Here is a 17,771-nt window from a genome sequence, read left to right as displayed (position 1 = left end):
CTAGAGAGGGGCTGGATACCAGCGAGGCTGCCTTACTGGTATTTAGTTCAGGAGTCTCAGTACAATAGGAAACAGACTAGAGACCTGGGGATAGAAGAGCTGAGAAACCACACCCCAACAAAGGAGGCTCATCTCAGTTTAGGTGAACACAGAATGAGCATGGAGGACCAGCTTGAGCACAATCCCTGTGGATGATGATCACAAGGCTGGTACAGAGCAATGCTCGCACCGAAGCCTGGCTGAGGATATCATCCAACCTGAGACCAGACAGGAGAGCCCAGCAGCTGAGGAATGGTGCTGGACGGTTGTAGTTGGCCAGAGGGCAGAGTTCAAGGAGAACAGATCTAAACCTGAGAGGACAGGATGGCAGCTCAGGCCTGCACAGAGCCCTGCCACTGTGAGCCACCCAGGACAGGGCAGCTTAACTTCCACCAACTGGAGATCAAAGGTTTCACAGGAAAAATGCTCTGGAGAGCTCTGGGCTTGAAAGCCTGGAGGCCTTAGCCCTGAGCCCAAGGCCAGTAAGCATCATGGTTCACACTGAAGGGAGAAATATATAATAGTAAGAGGGAGGCCTAAGCCTTGACCTCATGACCTCCCTATCTTCAAGGTCTGGACACTGCCTTCTGGGGTCAGAAGATAAAGTCTTTATGGACTTGGATTCTGCAAGCCGGCAGATGAAAAAAAGGCCTCTGGGACTTTTTGAGAGTTATTTTTTATCTTTATTCTGTTATGAATAAATCCATGTGTGTTGGTATATGCACATGAATGAGAATTATCTTCATTTTTATTATGTTATATATACATATATGTGTGTTGGTATAATGCACATGAGTGCAAGTACCAATAGAGGACAAAGAGAGTACTAGATCCCTTTGAAATGGAGTCCTAAGTGGTTGTGACCTGTCCAACACGGGTCTTCTGGAAGAGTAGCAGTCACCCACACTTGTCGAGCCATCTCTCTAGCCTGTCTTGTTAATTTCTCAGTTAAACTAAAGAATGTATGTGTACAAGACCACAGTGTGAGATGGACACTAGAGAGAGTCAATGTCTCTAATAGAAACATGGCAGAAAACAACTTGTCAAGGCAGGTCATTGATGGGCAGCCTGAGGTATACAAGCGGCTGTCAGGTCACATGGCTTAGCTTCAGATCCCACTGAGACATAGGTTCAGGAGCTAGCTGTCTGTTCCATAGCCTAGTGCCTGGGATTCCCAGATCCTTCGAGAAGAGTGGATGGCCACCTCTAATCTCTTAGCTTTGTCCAGATGATCCAGATCTGTTTACAACCCAGAAGCAGCTCAAAAGAAAGTGATTCCTGTCTCTGGGGACAAGTTTCTCTGCCATCAAAGGAGATACTGGGGGCAGGCTCTACTTCTGTCCTGCTGACCCCATGGATCCCTAAATGGGACATTTCAACCAAGATAAGCAGCTCTGCTGTGGGTCTAACCATTAATCTGAAATCCAGTCCAAAAGCATGTTCCCCTGGGAAACACTGGTCAGAGAATTGCCACACTTTGGGTTAGGGTAAAATATACTAAGGCCATACTAAGTTTAATATCCCCAAACCTGGATGCTGAGCTTACAAGGATGGGTTCTTTCCATGGTGACCGCATGGGCAGCCAAGCCTGCTGGGCTCCACTCTTAGGAAATAAAGACTAAACTGTGGGATCAACCTGAGCAGGACCTTGACTATGCAGAGTTGAGGCTGAGGGTCAGTTCCAAGATGTTTTCAGCTCAGTGTCTGTTCCCTGGCACAGGCCAAGTTTTCCTTGGACACAAATTCTAGCAGACAAAAGAGATAGACAGATGGACAAATGGACATGTGTACTGTGGACAGGGAAGGCCTGGGCTTCTGAAGCCCAAGAGCCTGTTAGGCTGTAAGTCAGTATGGGGGACACAAGTAAACTCCACTAATGCATTTGAGTGACAAACCTACCACCACAGCAGCCCCTAAATTCTCCTCTATAGTCCGTCATTCAGCACATCTGGACAGCTGTGACTCTGTCACCTCAGCAGGGTCAGCTAAGGATGTCCAGAGTGTCTGGGAGAGAGCAGGAAAAGGCATGGCCCAGACGTTTCTGAGGAAGCCACTGCCCTACTGCCAGGAAGACAACCCATGGCTCTGTTAACCTTAGCCCTGTCCCCAGAGACCACACGTCCCCAAATCTGAATAGTCTCAAAAGCACTGAACACCGTGTTAAACTTGAAATCCAGTACTGATCCTACTGTGTTTGCAGCGGGGGGAAAGAAGACAGCCAGTGCCGCTCTGTAGCCTGACTTTAATAGAGCCACAGTCAGGCTGGGAATTGGCTCATGAGAAGCACCTAGGCAGCAGCTAGATGTGACAAACAGGGTAGATCACCTTCATCTTTGCTCACCAGCATTGAACCTCTCCCTCCAGACAAAGCAAGGGCCTCAGGGAGCTAGAGCATGAGGTGAATGAAACTCAAAGTCTTTAGGGAAGGCTTTAAGCCAGACATAATGGCAGGCACATACCTGTAATCCCAGTACCTGGAAGCTGAGGCAGAATTACTGTGAGTTCAAAGCCAACTTTGGGTGACATAGTGGGTTCCTGGCCAGAGTGAGACTATCTCAAAAAAACAAACACCACAACCAAATAATAAAATGAAACAGAAACCAGACCTCAGGCAGGGCTTAGTGCCTGAGAAGTCTCTCTGGAGCTATATGGCCCCATGGATGCCCACTCAAAGTTGTGCAGGGCAGCCTACACAGGACCTCTAGGACCTTGTCCTTTCCTGGAAGCACAGGATATTGGAGGTGTCCACTGAGACTTAGTACTAGAAAAATGAAGTTGGCCAAGCCTCATGAAGAGAAAGGATACATATGATCTGAAAGCCTGGCAAGGGTGTTCTCTGTCTAGAAAGTTCCAAGACTACTATCCACAGAGGGCAGCACATGTACCTTGATCTCCCGCCTCCGGCTGTCCTCATCCTCCTCATGCTCCACCACACCCTGGCTCAGGTTGGTATAGTTGGCTAGCTTGTTCAGGAGTGATGACACCATGGGGTTGCTGTCCATCTCTTCCTATGGGTGCAAAGCATCACATAGGTAGGAACCAGGTTCGTCAACATCTTAGGGCAGCAGTTTCCTGGCCCAGCACATGCACATCCCAGAGCCCAAGAGCCCACAGTCAAATGAATGGAACCCCCCCAGATCTGTGTGGTCCAGAACATCTGTCCAGCCAGTCTGGAATCAGAAGTCAGGGGCACTGAGAGAGTCCTCAAGGCTTCAGGAACTGTAAGGAATGCACCTGCCCATGTTGGAGCTCACTTATCAGAAACAAATAAGCTCAGTGGATCTCAGGCAGAAGCACCCTGCTCCTTCCTCATTAGCCCAGGCTGCCCTTGCCTGGGACACGAGAGATGACTGCTCCTTTACTTTCCCACAAGTTCTTCACTAAAATACCTTCTTCGTGTAGAAACTGAAACAAAATTACCTCAAAAAGTGCCATGTTCTTCCCCTCGAAGTAGCTTTCTCTTTCCACCTCCACATTATTGATGAATGGGCTATTCTCTCTGGGGTTTCCATCTCCTGTGAAAGACAGTCAGGTTAGTCTAAGGATCCCAGGCCATGCAGGCCCTGAGCCAGGGAGTGGCCAAGTCAGTAGGTATGGGACCCTGTATTCTAATTCCTTCCCCATCAGGGTCTTGGCAGAGATGTGCCTCTGAGGACACAGACACACAGGACAGGTCTCATGCTGCCAGGTTCCTAGACCAGTGCTCTCTGCCTCAGTTTCCATACGTGAGACGGTGACATCCTGTGTCTGCTTCTCCCCTCGGGGTGACCAGGCACGCTGTACACTGACTGGACTGGTGAGTACTCAAGTAAAGAACACGCACACCCAGGGACAGCTTCAGAGAGCAGGTTCAGCTCACTGGGGGGAGATCAAAGGCTATTTAAACCTTTGGAGGGTGAACACAGACAATCAAGGGTGAATGCACATCATTGGTTGGGACCAGGGTACCAGGGATGTCTCACTTGCATGAGGAGGAACTTCAGGGGCTGCTGGACATGACCTTATAAGGGGAAAGGAAGCTAAACTTGGCTACAGCTATGTGATCTCTGGTGAGGTATGAGTGGGGGCACAGGGCCACATGGGTCAGGAAAAGCAGACCCGAAGCAGAGGGAGTGAGCCTACTCCTGCTGATCTCAGGAACAAGGGGTAGTAAGAAGGGAACCAAAAAAAGAAAAAAATAAATAATCAAGAACAGTCTTGACAAATAGCGCTGGGGGGAGTGGTTTCGTGGGGGAGACAGGTTAGGTCCTGTAGTGTGTTCTACATTAGTACCCTACACGTGGGATCCTCAGCTCTGCTTTCTCCACATTCACAGTCAACGGGCAGTCTTGGACACTCAAGGCTCTTGACAGACAGGTCTAATAACCAGTGTAATCTTATGATGTCTGGGACGAGAGGAGACCACACCTTGGGGGTTTGGATTCCTGAGCATGGAATACCGTGGCATCGGGCACATGGTCTCGATACCTCATGTTCCAGCTGCCCAAGGATGCAGACATTTGTTCAGTCATAAAAAACATAGGGCTACAGGTTGGCATCCATTGAGTAGGGACCCTGAGGCACCGCAGTCAGAGGTCGGCAGAAAGGGAGCCTCCTTGAAGAAGGAAGGAACCTGAAGGAGAGCTTTGCTGTGACCCCTCTCCCCAAGCCCTTTTAAAACTAAGCTCACAAACTCAGATGACAGAAACAAAAGATCTTCAGGGGGAACAAGAACTGAGGCCTGATGTGACAGGTTGAGTCCCCTGTGCTGGTGTCTGGAACCAAGGCCTTGATCCTTGAGCATACTGTGGGCCAGCAGCATAGGGTAGAAAATACTGGGATCAGGGCAATGATTCTTGACTTGGACCTTTTCACGGTAGCTACTTGGAAGGAGGAACCAGGTAAAGATTCTAAACAGTCTCCAGTTGGGGAACAACAAGTTACATTATGTCCCCTTTCAAGTCCTACTAACCAGCATGTGATACTTCTGGGGATGACTACCCTAAAAGCCAAGAACCTCACAAACAGACTGGCCCCATTAAAGACTAAAGCCCTCTTTGAGAAGGAACACAGCACTGAGGTTTGTTTTGTTTTGTTTTGACAGTAGCTTTGAATTTCAAATTCCTCAAATCCCAATGGGATTATGCTGGCCTTCCGGGGAAGGCCCACACACACCTACTCTGCTAGCTAGTTCAGATCATGGTTTAACCACCAATCTGGATTGGTACCCAAACAGAAGAAGTTGACGCAGGTCCCTGAAGCTCACTAGACCCTTTCTGTCTCAGGATACACCTGATCCAGGTCCTAGTAACAAACTCCAATAATCAAGGTCATCAGGGGTCAGGGAACAAAGGAACACAAAGTGCCCTGCCCTGAATTTAAGTAGGCCCCTAAAACACAGCATCTGATTACATGTGCTAAACCAAAGCAGAGGGAGAAACCTTTGTTAGGGCCCACAGCCCAGAAGTGGGTTTGTTCTAAAACAAAATTCCCTCACCAGTACTCACCCAAATGCTGTAAGTCCCCCTGGTGTCCCCCTCCTCCTAATTCATGGCCCTTAGCTTCCCCTAGATCACCAAGGAACAGTAAGGTAGGAACAGAACTGATGACAGTCTTCTGCAAAGAATTCACAGAGCAGAGCAGACAGCTGAGAACACAGCCACACTACGCTTCTCAGCAGCGTGTCTTTGACAAGACAGGAGCTCTGAAGACAGCGGAATATACACAGCAAGGTACAACCAGCCCAGAGCTCAGACTCTGTGTGTTCTGTATACACTATCCTCCCTAGTGGGGACCTCACACTCTTCATATTCCATTCACATCAGAACCTTGGAGCAAGTAGGAAGGGACAAGATTGTATGCCACATCATGGTCTGAAGCTGAAAATATGGCAGTCTGGTCCTTTACTGGATGGTCAGGAAGCTGGGGGCAGAGTGAGCTCTGCTGATCTGCCTACGCATACACGCTCACCCTTTCAAAATCATGTAGAGCCTTTCTACAAGAGAAGGCTTACAAGCCAAGGCACAACCTCCCTGGGTTCCCATCAAACCCATACCTGCCCCCACACAGTGACACCAGGCCAGCATCCCACAGAACAGCCCCCTTCCATCTGGAGGCAGGAGCCTGTCCTCTCAACTGTCCCCAGCGTGAGATCTCCTCATCTCACCAACTTCAAATCTTACATGTGGCAGATCTAAGACAGTCAAGGGGCAGATGAGGTCGCACCAAAAGAAACGGGAGAGGTGGATCATGCCAAGGCAGAGACTTAATAGGCACAAGAGACCCTGGCCAAGAGAGAGCAGATGAGAGTGGCTCAGATCTTCCAAGGAACAAGGTGTAACCTGAAGGGACTCTGGCCAGATCCGCATGGCTTTCTAGGGCCTTACCCTTCTCCCAGATTCCCTTTGCCTTGCTAAAAATCATTAGATTACATTCCTAGAGCTAGCCCCCAAGGTCTATTCCCTTATTTGGCCAATCCTTCCTACTGAGCCTGACTACCAAAAGTCTAGCTATCAAAGTATTAAAATCCAGTGATTAAAAGTCCCCTTGGCTCACCTAATTACCATGTCCAATTAAAATTAAACACCTCATCCTAACACAAGGCTTCCTATTTTACCTTTATAAGCCGCCAATTGGCCATGACTGTCTCCTTACTATCCAGAGACAGTCCTTTGTCCTCAAGGGCAAATAACCCTCCATCTTCTCTCTTGGTCCTTTCCCACTTCAACCTCATCCTCAATCTCCTGTCTTTGTTTCTTATTCCCTACCATTTGTCCCTGTGGGGCAAATAAATCTCCTTTGTGCAGAGAACTTGGTCTTGGGGATCCTAAGGTTTTCCTTTCTTAACCTTTAACCTACATAAATATTACGCTAACCACCCAAAACACTATAATCAAACACAGAATCCTCATTGGTCAGTTCCTTCTCCAGAGTATGAGCAAAGCATTCTAGAACAGCATCCCAGGTCTCCTAATAAATGATATAAATTTAACAAACACCCAAGTACACTGTGGACAGTGGAGGCCAGTTTTTACCCCTCCTAGAAAAGAAAGGCCAGAGGAGGCCTGAGGCATGACATATCTGAAGAATGAATGGAAACTCTGGGCTTTTCAGGGTGTGTTACCCACATGCATACACATGTGTAGCTTCCTACCTCTGTTAGCTAACAGGCCAAGGAACAGGGCACACTAGTAGCTAATGTATACTCAGCACCTACAACCGGCTTGTTAAGCTCATTTTCCACTTAGACATCTCAGGAGAACCACTGACTACAGAGCTAAGGCAGGGGGATGGATGTTAAGACTAAATGTAATCAGGAAATGTCAGTGATGTGTCAAAAGCCAAGAGGCACCATCTGCATAGTCCCCCATGACCACTTCTGAGGCCAACTAAGCATCAACTGATTGGAGCCTAGACACACACTGGCATCTGAGAACCACACAAACCATGGAGACTTGCTTCAATACCTTGGTGTACAGACCAGTGGTCAGGCTAGAAGAAACTGCCTTGGGAACCTGTAGCTGGGAGACAATGGGGGATAAACAGCCTAGTGGGGTAGGCCCAGCTGAGTTATTGAGGGGTCACAGCTATCATATCATAGTAAAGGGTAGCTGGATAGCAAGCATTCTTGACCCTATATATCAATGGGGTGTTCCCACCGCGCCTCTATCCAGACTGTAGGGCCCACAGACACAAGCTTGCAGTTCCTGCTGCCCAGCTGCCCAGCAAGCAGAGGCACACAGGGAAATTCCAGAATGAAGCAAGGCACCAGGCTTTCTGTGGCGACATCACAACGCTATATGATCTGGAGAAACTCAAATAAGATCGTTGTTGTGTGAACATTAATTCTTTCACCTGCTAAATGCTGAAGAGATTCTGAAAGAAAGTGTTTTTGGTTTTTTTTTTGTTTTTTTTTTTTTTTTTTGAGGTGGTAATGCCCTAAAAGAGCCTCACAGCCTCTGCAAGTGTGTGAGAGGCAGATGAGATTCAGGAAAAGGGAGAGAGAAAGAATATTTCATCATGGGAAAAAAGTCACATGCAGAGAGCTGAAGCCAAGCATAGGAGAGACTTCTTTGAATTCTTACAATTTTCTGATGTCTGGAAATAAGTTAATATCCGGTATAAAGAAGCCAGGTGTAGTAGCACACACCTTTAATCCCAGAAATTTCGAGGTAGAGGCAGATAAGAGTTCTGTGAGTTGCTATCCAACCTGGTCTACACAGCAAGTTGCAAGCCAGCCAGGGCTACACAGTGAGAACCTGTTTTGGAAACAAACAACAAAAAAGCAAATATAAATGCAACCCACTCTGGTATCACCAGCTCTGGGGACACAGAAGACCAGGGTGTGACTCAGAGCCCAAAAACCCTCCAGAGAGTCAGGAGACAGGGTTTCAGATTCTCCCTCAGATGCTCAGAAAGAGCCAACTCAAGCTCATGACCTTGAACAAAAAGTCTTTGCTGCTCACCTCCAGCTTAGCTCAAGTTACCAGTCTCCAGGGAGGAGGGCTACATGGAAAGACACAGAAGGGCAAAAGCTCTTCAGAAACTGTACTTCCAGCCGCCACCCATAGCCTGAGTTTAGGAGTCGCCTGCCTGAGTCTTTCACAAAAGGCAGCCATAATGTCGTTCTGAGCAGTCACAGCTGCTGTTCACAAGAAACTCTTCTGACCCTTTACCCAAATGCACAGGTATAGCAGTGACCACTCCTAAAGAAACAGCACTCCCATAGCCTGACCAACACTCCTGGGGCATGGTGGCAGGACACTTGTGAAGCTGTCAACAAGATGACATTTAAACAACTGTTCAGTGGGATGACTATATTCAGGATGCCCAAGGCTGCTAGTCCTGGAAAGAAATGTAAGGATACAAACAGATGCTGGAGAGACTGGGGTGGGTAGACGTGACACACAGCCTCAACCTGGCTCACAGTAAGCCATCCTCTATGGCAGCTCATACACCTCTGACTTTTCATTTCATCACTTATCAAAGTAATGTATGAATGCACAACACAGAAACACACATATGTAGACACACACGCGCACACACACACAATCACAAACCTTAAAGACAGTACAACACATCATCAGAATTTCAGTACATCCCTCCAGTTTAGGGCTGTGGTAAAGACAGTAAGCTTGCAATCGACCATTCTCTCTAGTCCCCCAAGTACCAACTACATCAATTCTTTAACATGATACACCCATCATCAAAACCCAAGCTCTGACTGGGCAGATCCAAAGAGATTACATCAGAGGTGGGATCATACCTAAACCAAACAGATGCATTTATGGTACCTCATCCTCAAAACACTGAGAGGGCATCCAAAGGTCCTCCCTGCTTAATTCCACCAGAGTCAAAAGATAACTAAGAATCAAATAGGAGCTGGAGAGATGGCTCAGCACTTAAGAGCACTGATTGATCTTCCAGAGGTCCTGAGTTCAGTTCTCGACAACTACATGGTGGCTCACAACCACCTGTAATGGGGTCTGATGCCCTCTTCTTGTTGTGTCTGAAGGGAGTGACAATGTTCTCATACACATTAGATAGATGATAGATAGATAGATAGATAGATAGACAGATAGACAGATAGACAGATAGACAGATAGACAGATAGACAGATAGACAGATAGATAGATAGATAGATAGATGATAGGTAATAGATGACAGATGACAGACAGACAGACAGATAAGTAGGTAGATGATAGGAAATAGATGGGTGATAGATAGATGATAGATAGATAGATAGATAGATGATAGTAGATAGATAATAGATAGATGACAGACAGACAGACAGACAGACAGAAATATTTCCATGAGAAGTGCACCTGCATCTACATGAAAAGAAAACACCAGGGTCCCTTTGTCATTTAGACAACTGTTAATTTTCAGATCTCCACTAATTACTTCTATATCTAAATAAATAAAGTCTGAATCATATTTTTGAGAGGATATTTGACTCTTAAGGTCTGCACAGAGAAAACCTTGATTTAAACACACAACACCCAAACACTCAAACCCAGAGCTCAGGAGTCACCAGAGCTGAAAGCTGTTAAGCTCCAAGGCAAAGCTGCTCATCTGAGGTGGCGTCTCTCTGTTTCAGACTACACAGTCACTAAAACTAGAAGCATCTTGGGCAGAGGACAGCTGAGTCTACAGCTGCCAGGGAGGCAGAGGGATGGATAGCATGAGAAGAAATGGACTCTAGGTCAGGTACCCACTGCCAGCCAAACACTTAAACATGACCTCTCTGCCAGCTGGGAGAAAATCCAGGCACCAGTACTCTGCTGGTAGGCAGACAGACGCTCTCCACCTGCGGGTAAGATGTGGCCAGGTCAAGAGACCACCCTAGGAAGACAGATTCTTCTGATAAACCTCCACACTTGTGAAGCAGAAGTGATCCATTTCCCTCACTACAGATATACTTCTAAAAACCTGTCTATTTCACATGCGGTTAGCAATGGCTTGCCATTTACTCCATGACAGAACAACCAAAAAGGGTTCACTCAGAAGTCATGGGGCAGGTGGAGCCCAGAACCTTCCATAGTTGAGATGCAGCAAGATTTAGAAACTTGCAAACCCAAGCACTCCCTATAAATGCAGAATAGGGAGACAGAGGGCACCACTTGGAGATACTTGGGGTCTGTAAGGGTTGGTGACAGACTAGAGATGCAGATAAGCCATTCAACCCTTCCCCTTTTCTGTCTCACAGCTTATCTTTCCTGGCTGCTTTTGTCATTAAGGAATCTGACAGATTCTGATGGCTGGGATGCATGCCTTTAATCAATCACAGCACTCAGAAGCAGGTCATCTTTGTGAGTTTGAAGCCAGCCTGGTCTACATATCGAGTTCCAGGACAGCTACAACTATATAGAGAAACCCTGTCTCAGAAACACAAAAATAAAACAACAACAACAACAAATGACAGGTCAGGATCTTCAGCCATAAAATCTAGAATAGAAAAAATCAGCTACAGATACCCCCTCTCCTCCCTGCAATCCTCACTCAAGGAAAAAACAGAAAGACAAAGACTGCTTGGCTGAGCTGGCATGTATCTGCTGCAAACCCAAGAGCCTCTGAGCCCATAGAGCCACAGAAGAGAGGACCCTAAGTTACTGAGGGAATTTTCCTTTAGAGTAGCGGGAGCCACAAACCCTATCAAACCTTCCAGCCGAGCTGGTGCCTCCATCGGCAACATCATGTATAAAACTATAAAACAAATAACTGCAGAAACAGCAAAGAACCTCAAAACCAAGGGAAGCCAGACTCCTAGAAAGAAACAACTGGAGGTACCATGCCTCCCTTGTGTCACACGCAGCTATCCTCTGACATCTGTATCCTGTTGACCTTTAAGATGCATGTATAAGGGACTCAGGCATATCCAGCACCCAGTGACTCCATAATCCTTCATTGCCCCATGTGGCAGCCAGCACCTTCTCCCTGTGTAACACCTACAACCTACCAGCTGATGCCTCAGCTGCAAAGGACCGTTCCAAGGGCAGCTAGCCTGAACAGAAACCAGAGAGGGTGGAATAGCAGCTGACTACCCATGCCTTGTATCATTTGTAAAAAGAGAAAGAAAAATTAAAGGGCTAAATGTCAGACCCAAAGGCTAAAGGGTCTGACTGTGGATAATTCAGTGAAGAGATGGGGCAGCCAACTCACTAAAGGAGAGACCTAGAGAGAAGAGAGCATAGAGGGGCCTCAGACAACTGTCCCCAGTGATCAGGACAACAGGGCTGATTCCTGGGATGGTGAAAGACCCAATGTTATGCTAAAGGAAAGCACTCACCCTCTAAACCTTTCCTCCCCAGACATGGTGGGCCCCCCCCCCAGGGGGAATGAGATGATCCCCACAGAAGAAACTCTCCAAGACCTGACCTCACTCCCCTGACATGAGGTTACCAGAAATGAATAAGTGTAAGAAACTCTCACAGCTAAGGATAACTATATATCCTGAGGACTCCGGGGACAGGATAGAGACACTAAGACTCTGCCCTTTCAGAGGACCAGGATTCAATTCCCAGAACCTACAAGGTGATTCACAACCAACTGTAACACCAGTTCCAGAGTACTAGGTGGCCTCTTCTGACACTCGTATGGTACACAGACATACATGTAAGTAAAACACTCATGGAAAACAAGGAAACCCCACAGAACTGAGGCAGCAGTGGATAGAGAACCTCCAGGGAATATGGCAGCAGTTGCAGAGAGAGTAGCATCATGACTCTTCACAGCTGACAAGTGCAGCACAGTTCCATGTGGTCAGTCCTGCCATGATGTAAGGCAGACTATATCATTCCTACCGGGCCCCAGGGAGGCCCAGTCTCTGACATAAAAGGGATTTAGCCACTGTCACCATCATACAAGGTCTGGCAGTTCTGTGGACACTGCCTACAAGACCATACATCCTCATAGGCTGTAGTTCTTCACAGGGGAAAAGCCACTCCAGGGCCTCCTATGGTAACTCACCACAGCCATGGGGCCACAGAGATCATGGAGTTTTCTTAAAAGTGCATCAAATGAGCTGGGCAGTGGTGGCGCACACCTTTAATCCCAGCACTTGGGAGGCAGAGGCAGGCGGATTTCTGAGTTCGAGGCCAGCCTGGTCTACAGTGAGTTCCAGGACAGCCAGGGCTACACAGAGAAACCCTGTCTTGGGAAAAAAAAGTGCATCAAATGCTTCAGGAAGACATGTTATAAGCTGCATGGAACCTGGGCCAACCCTGACCTCTGTCATGAAGGCTACAGGATGTGTTTCAACTTGGAGGAAAAGCCTCACCTTGGTTTTTCACATTGTCATCTTACATGGGCACAGTCCAGTGTTAGCCTAAGGACAGTTGCTCATAGATGCCCACTAGACATAAGCTGTCCCTGTTTCATAAATGTCCAACTGAAGTCTGGTGCATCTTAAAGTGTACAGATATGACCAGAGATATTTGTAAGCACAATGCCCGGGAAAGCTACCATGCTCTGTTTGCTTGTGACATGGATGTGACAAGCAAGGTTGTGATTGGATGTGACTCACCTGTGGAAATACAAATTTGTTGACTTTTAACAAAGACCAGCACCTACACATCTTCTACTTAAAAACCCCTCAAACACCTTCTCATTAAGACCCTTGTCCTCGGAGGCAACCTCAGGTCTGGCTTCTCAAATATGTCTTAATGGATTCTTCTAAGGTATGCAAATGCAACATCCCTTTTCAGCAAGCAAGTAACAAAATGCACAGTTTCCTCCTGTAGCTGCAGTCTCTCCGGTCCCACTGAAGCAGAAACTAAAGACTTCAAGCTTTAGGAACCCTGTCCCTTCAGAAATTCTGACTATGTATGTAAGAGAGGTGTGTGCACAGGTCAGAGGTGGCCAGGGTCCTGGGTATGGGAGGAGACAACCTCTCCACTAGATAAGCATCAGGTATTGGTGAAATCCAGCCAAGTTTCATAGGCAATAGCCAAGCAGTGCCAGAGCCATGACTGGCCCTCGGCCCAGGATTTGCTCCAAGACAGCAAGTTGATTCCCCACTCCCAGCCTGCTCCCTGCAGAGTGGTGTCTTAGTAGGGAGAAGCCAGGCACAACCTGGCAGGCCCACAGACCCATTCACAGGCAGCCAGGCCTTAACAGCACGACCCAAGCATGGCCTCCTCCCACCCTTGTTCTTCCTGAGGGAGGCAGGGCTCCAGGGCATTACTACTAATCCCTCAATGGCTCAAGGGAGGGATAGAAAGCAACCCCTGAGACTCATAGCCATATCCCATGATAGACTGAGGAGCCTGGCCAGTAGAGCTGGCTGCAAAGACCAGCAGCCTCCTCCCTTTCCTGCCATCAAGTGTAGGCGGGTCTACTCAGCTTACCAACACAGGAGATGGGGCATGGGTCACAGAGGAGCTAAGTTTGTGTACAGAGGCCTGGGGGAGGAGGTAGGCAAACAGATTAGCTCATAGGGCTAGCTACTAAGCACCCACAACAAAATGAAGTCCCGCCTGATAACCTTAAGGTGCTCTTTGGCTTCCTAAGAACAGCCTGTCCTGAGCCAAGACCACCACCATAAAACCATCCTGGTGGTTGCATTGTGAAATGGTTTTGTGCTAGAATGGGTTTCAGAGTTCCAGGGCCCTGAAAACTCAAAAAGAATACCCACTGGCTCTTGACTGCCCTCCAGATTCTCAGAACCTTCACGGTTCCTAAAAACCCAGCAACCTGGAAAATCCAGGCCAGTGGGACAGACCACAGAGCATGGTTAACGAGAGAGAGCCACGGGCTAACTGACAGGTCTCAGGCTGACAGCTTTCCACTTTCAACAGCAAATTCCTGGCTGAATGAACAACAGATTCTGAAGAGAAAACAAAAGAAATAATTGAGAAACAAGAACCACCCACAGCTCCAGCCCAAGAGGGCCACTTATTTCTTGTGGCATTTTCCATGCACATTCCTCTAACCCCTGCCTCTCATCTCAGGTTTCCAGGACAGTGAGGTCCAATAGAAAGCCGCTCCATTCTTCAGAGAACAGGCCCAGTCCTTTCCCACCTGTCCTGCTCAACACTTCCAGGCCTGACTTGACCTCTCTATCACTCTGATTCAGTGTGGGAACTTTTGAAGTTAGTGGCTTAAGAGTGTTTCCTGTGCACTCAAGGCTCAACTCAACCTTCTTCCTGCAATGCAATACACTTTACTTCAAGGTTCCAACAGATGCCGGGCTGCAGATGGGGCTCTAATGCTCCTGCAGAGGAACATTTGCACCAGAATGGCAGGCAGCCCCACCTCTCTCCACAAGGCTCCATGGGAACAGATCCAGGTTTAAGCTGAAACTGGCAAACCAAGTGTGTGAGCAAGGCTAATGCCTAGGAAGGCTGGAAACCCTGTAACCTTGATTATTATGTAAATGCACAGCTAGCGGTCCACTCTCCCGCTCACCCTAACCTAACTCAGTAGCACCACGTCTCATACAGTTTGGAAGGCAAAGATTCTCAGAGGAATAGTAAAATGATCTTAAGGCCCAGGGAGTAGTAAAGCAAAGCTTCCCAAATGATGTGTCAACCTCCTACCCTAGGATTGGTAGGACTGTCCCCAAAACATGACCATAAAGGTCACTGGTATTCCTTGGGTCCACTTACAAGGCAGCCTGGGTAGGCAGCTCCTCCAACTGGCTTTTAAATCTACGTTCAAATCAGCTAAAACCCAGAGAAGCAGAGAGGAGCCTTGCAGCCTGCCATCCAAGAGGTTCTCGGCAAAGAAGCAGCCAAAGTAGACAAGAGGTCAGAGCCTACAATCACACGATTTCAGACACAGTACACACAACATATCTCTGCATGAGTGTACACACATACACATGCATATGCTTACACATGTGTATTCATGCATACTCACACACATACATGTTTTCACCCATTCATAGTATACACCGTAATTACATGTACACTGCACTCATGTGTGCATAGAAACATGGCCATTGTTCACCTGCATGGCAACATACTCCCTGAACAGGCCAAAAGAAATCAGAGCTCCAGACTGTTCCATTGTGGGGGACAAACCTCAGGACATTAGTCATCTATGAGATGACAGCCCTAGAAGCTACCTAAGCAGGTAGGTCTGGGACGTCTTTTTTTTTTTTTTTTTTTTTGGTTTTTCGAGACAGGGTTTCTCTGTGTAGCCCTGGCTGTCCTGGCACTCACTATGTAGACCAGGCTGGCCTTGAACTCAGAAATTCGCCTGCCTCTGCCTCCCAAGTGCTGGGATTAAAGGTGTGCGCCACCACTGCCCAGCAGTCTGGGACTTTTAATGTAAAAGGCATGCCCTTCAGGAAGATAGCCTCTGGTGACCTCACTCTCCAACATCCCATGTCACACAGCTAGTGCGAGCCATGATCCTGTCTCTCTTCCTCAGAGACCAGAGCACCATCAGAGTGGAGAAGGAGCATGTTGTTTCCCAAATGCCCAGATGAAAGAGGTCCACAACAAAGCAGAGGAGGATGGGGCCTGTGCCTGCATCAGCACCCCCACAGGACATCAGTCAGATCCTCCCAGGGGCAGCTTCAGTTACATACTTGTCTGGGCTGTGGTTAAGTCCTTCCATTAAATGAAAAGGGAAACCCAAGAGCCACTTGGCACTCCCTTCTCTGGCCTCCAGAGCACTCAGTCCTCCCCAGTGACCATCAGATGTTTCCTGAGCCTCCCTGAAAGCCAGGCCCCAGCCTGCTGGCGCCAGAGACCCACAGAAGGATGGGCCTAAAGTCGAAAGGTCATGACTGCCTTTGTAAGAGATGAGGCCCTGGTGAGGAAAACTGAGGCACAGAGAAATACTCAAAATAGTCATTTGCCATCTTCAGAAATGGGTCACTCTAAAGTAGGCAGACATCAAAGACAGGAGCTCAGGCCAACATAAGGCCAGAGATGGTGACTCTCAAGCCCCTACATTGAAAACATAAGGCATCTCAGACTAGCAAGAAAGTGGAAATGTATCTAACTATGAAAACACAGGTCTGGACTGCCACCCTTTTTCCTCCCTAGAACTCCTCACACCCTTCCCTCATGGGGCTGTGATTAAATGCATGTGTGATTTTCTGAGAATATCAAATCAAGAAGTGACACTGCCAGCTCATGTCCCAATATACTAATCCACCTCTACACCTGACCCAATGGTTTCCTTAAAACGAGCCTAGCCAAGGAGGAAACAGCCTAAGTATCCCAACAACTGGCTTGTGGCACCAGTCTTGCCTCCCACCTATAGGTATCTTAGATCTAAGATACCAGCACCAGCAATACAGGCCCTTACTTAGGAGGGACATGATTCTATAGAAGCCCCCAGCCAAAGGGGACATCTGACATGCTTACTAAGCAACTCAGAGCCAGGGACACCATAACTACACACTCAGAACCCCCAAACCTGGATACCCTAGACTTGCTTGTGTCCTGGCCACCATAGACATACACATGAACAGAGAGCTGGAAGCCTCTGCCATAGAGAAGAACTGGAAGGCTTATCTCAGTCCCTACCCTAAGGGGCAGTTTCCCTCCTTTGCATAATAGGAAGGTAGCAAACTTTATGACTGATCCCTAGTGGGGACTCAAAGTCAGCACCCATCAGGATCTGGCACCATAAGCCACCATAGCCCCAAGACTATCTACCTACTCCTGAGTGTCATCCACCCCTGTCTACACAGGGCTTCCTTGCCTCTACATAGAGGAGTCTTCCCTCTGAAGTCCAGCCCAACAGATCTCATACTCCAGTGGCTGCCTCCTGTGTAGCTGTTACTCTAAATGACAGAGAACTCCACCCAGTCACTTGGCCAGGACCTGACCAGAGGAGCATGGGAACGATGGTTAATACTTAACACTGTACACCAAACTTTGCCCTCTAGGCTTGCAAAGGCAGGGTTTAATGTCTGAAGAGCAACAGTAACTGCAGGCTGTCTAGCCAGCTGCACTCCACGCTATACTGCTGGGTGTCTGATGCCATGCTGCACCCAACTGTACAGCTAACAAGAGGGAGCCATTGTCTCAAGCACCAGAAGGCAGCAGGCCTGGCCCAATATCTCTGCCCCTCAACACTGGAGCACAGGCCTGCCATGACACTCCCTGGTCAGTTCGTGTCTGCTCTTTGACCTCTCTCCCACATTCACTGCCAGGCAGGCAGAGTGAGACAGCTCCCAAATGGTCTTAAAGGTGACTGTGGCCAGAACCCCTGCTGAGGTCTGAGATGTTTCTGGGGTGCAGCAAAAATCCCATTAAGTCAGACACTGCTGAGAGCTGCAGTGCTGCTTC

General features: G+C 48.0%; 1 protein-coding gene across 2 annotated transcripts in view; it reads right to left on the bottom strand.

Annotated features, from left to right (window-relative positions):
- The window catches only part of Slc12a7 (solute carrier family 12 member 7), a 74,035-nt gene that overhangs the window by 30,093 nt on the left and 26,171 nt on the right, over positions 1 to 17,771 (bottom strand). For both annotated transcript variants that reach the window (XM_028782702.1, XM_028782701.1), the window contains exons 2-3: positions 3,460 to 3,554; positions 2,925 to 3,047 (exon numbers count right to left, since the gene is read on the bottom strand). In XM_028782702.1, the coding sequence (XP_028638535.1) occupies positions 2,925 to 3,047; positions 3,460 to 3,554 (218 nt within the window). The remainder of the gene's footprint in view (positions 1 to 2,924; positions 3,048 to 3,459; positions 3,555 to 17,771) is intronic.

This window comes from Grammomys surdaster, unplaced genomic scaffold (assembly GCF_004785775.1).
Source record: "Grammomys surdaster isolate TR1022 unplaced genomic scaffold, NIH_TR_1.0 843, whole genome shotgun sequence".
NCBI classification, from domain to species: Eukaryota; Metazoa; Chordata; class Mammalia; order Rodentia; family Muridae; genus Grammomys; species Grammomys surdaster.
Note: the sequence above shows the minus strand (reverse complement) of the source record. Positions and strands in the feature narration are given on the sequence as shown.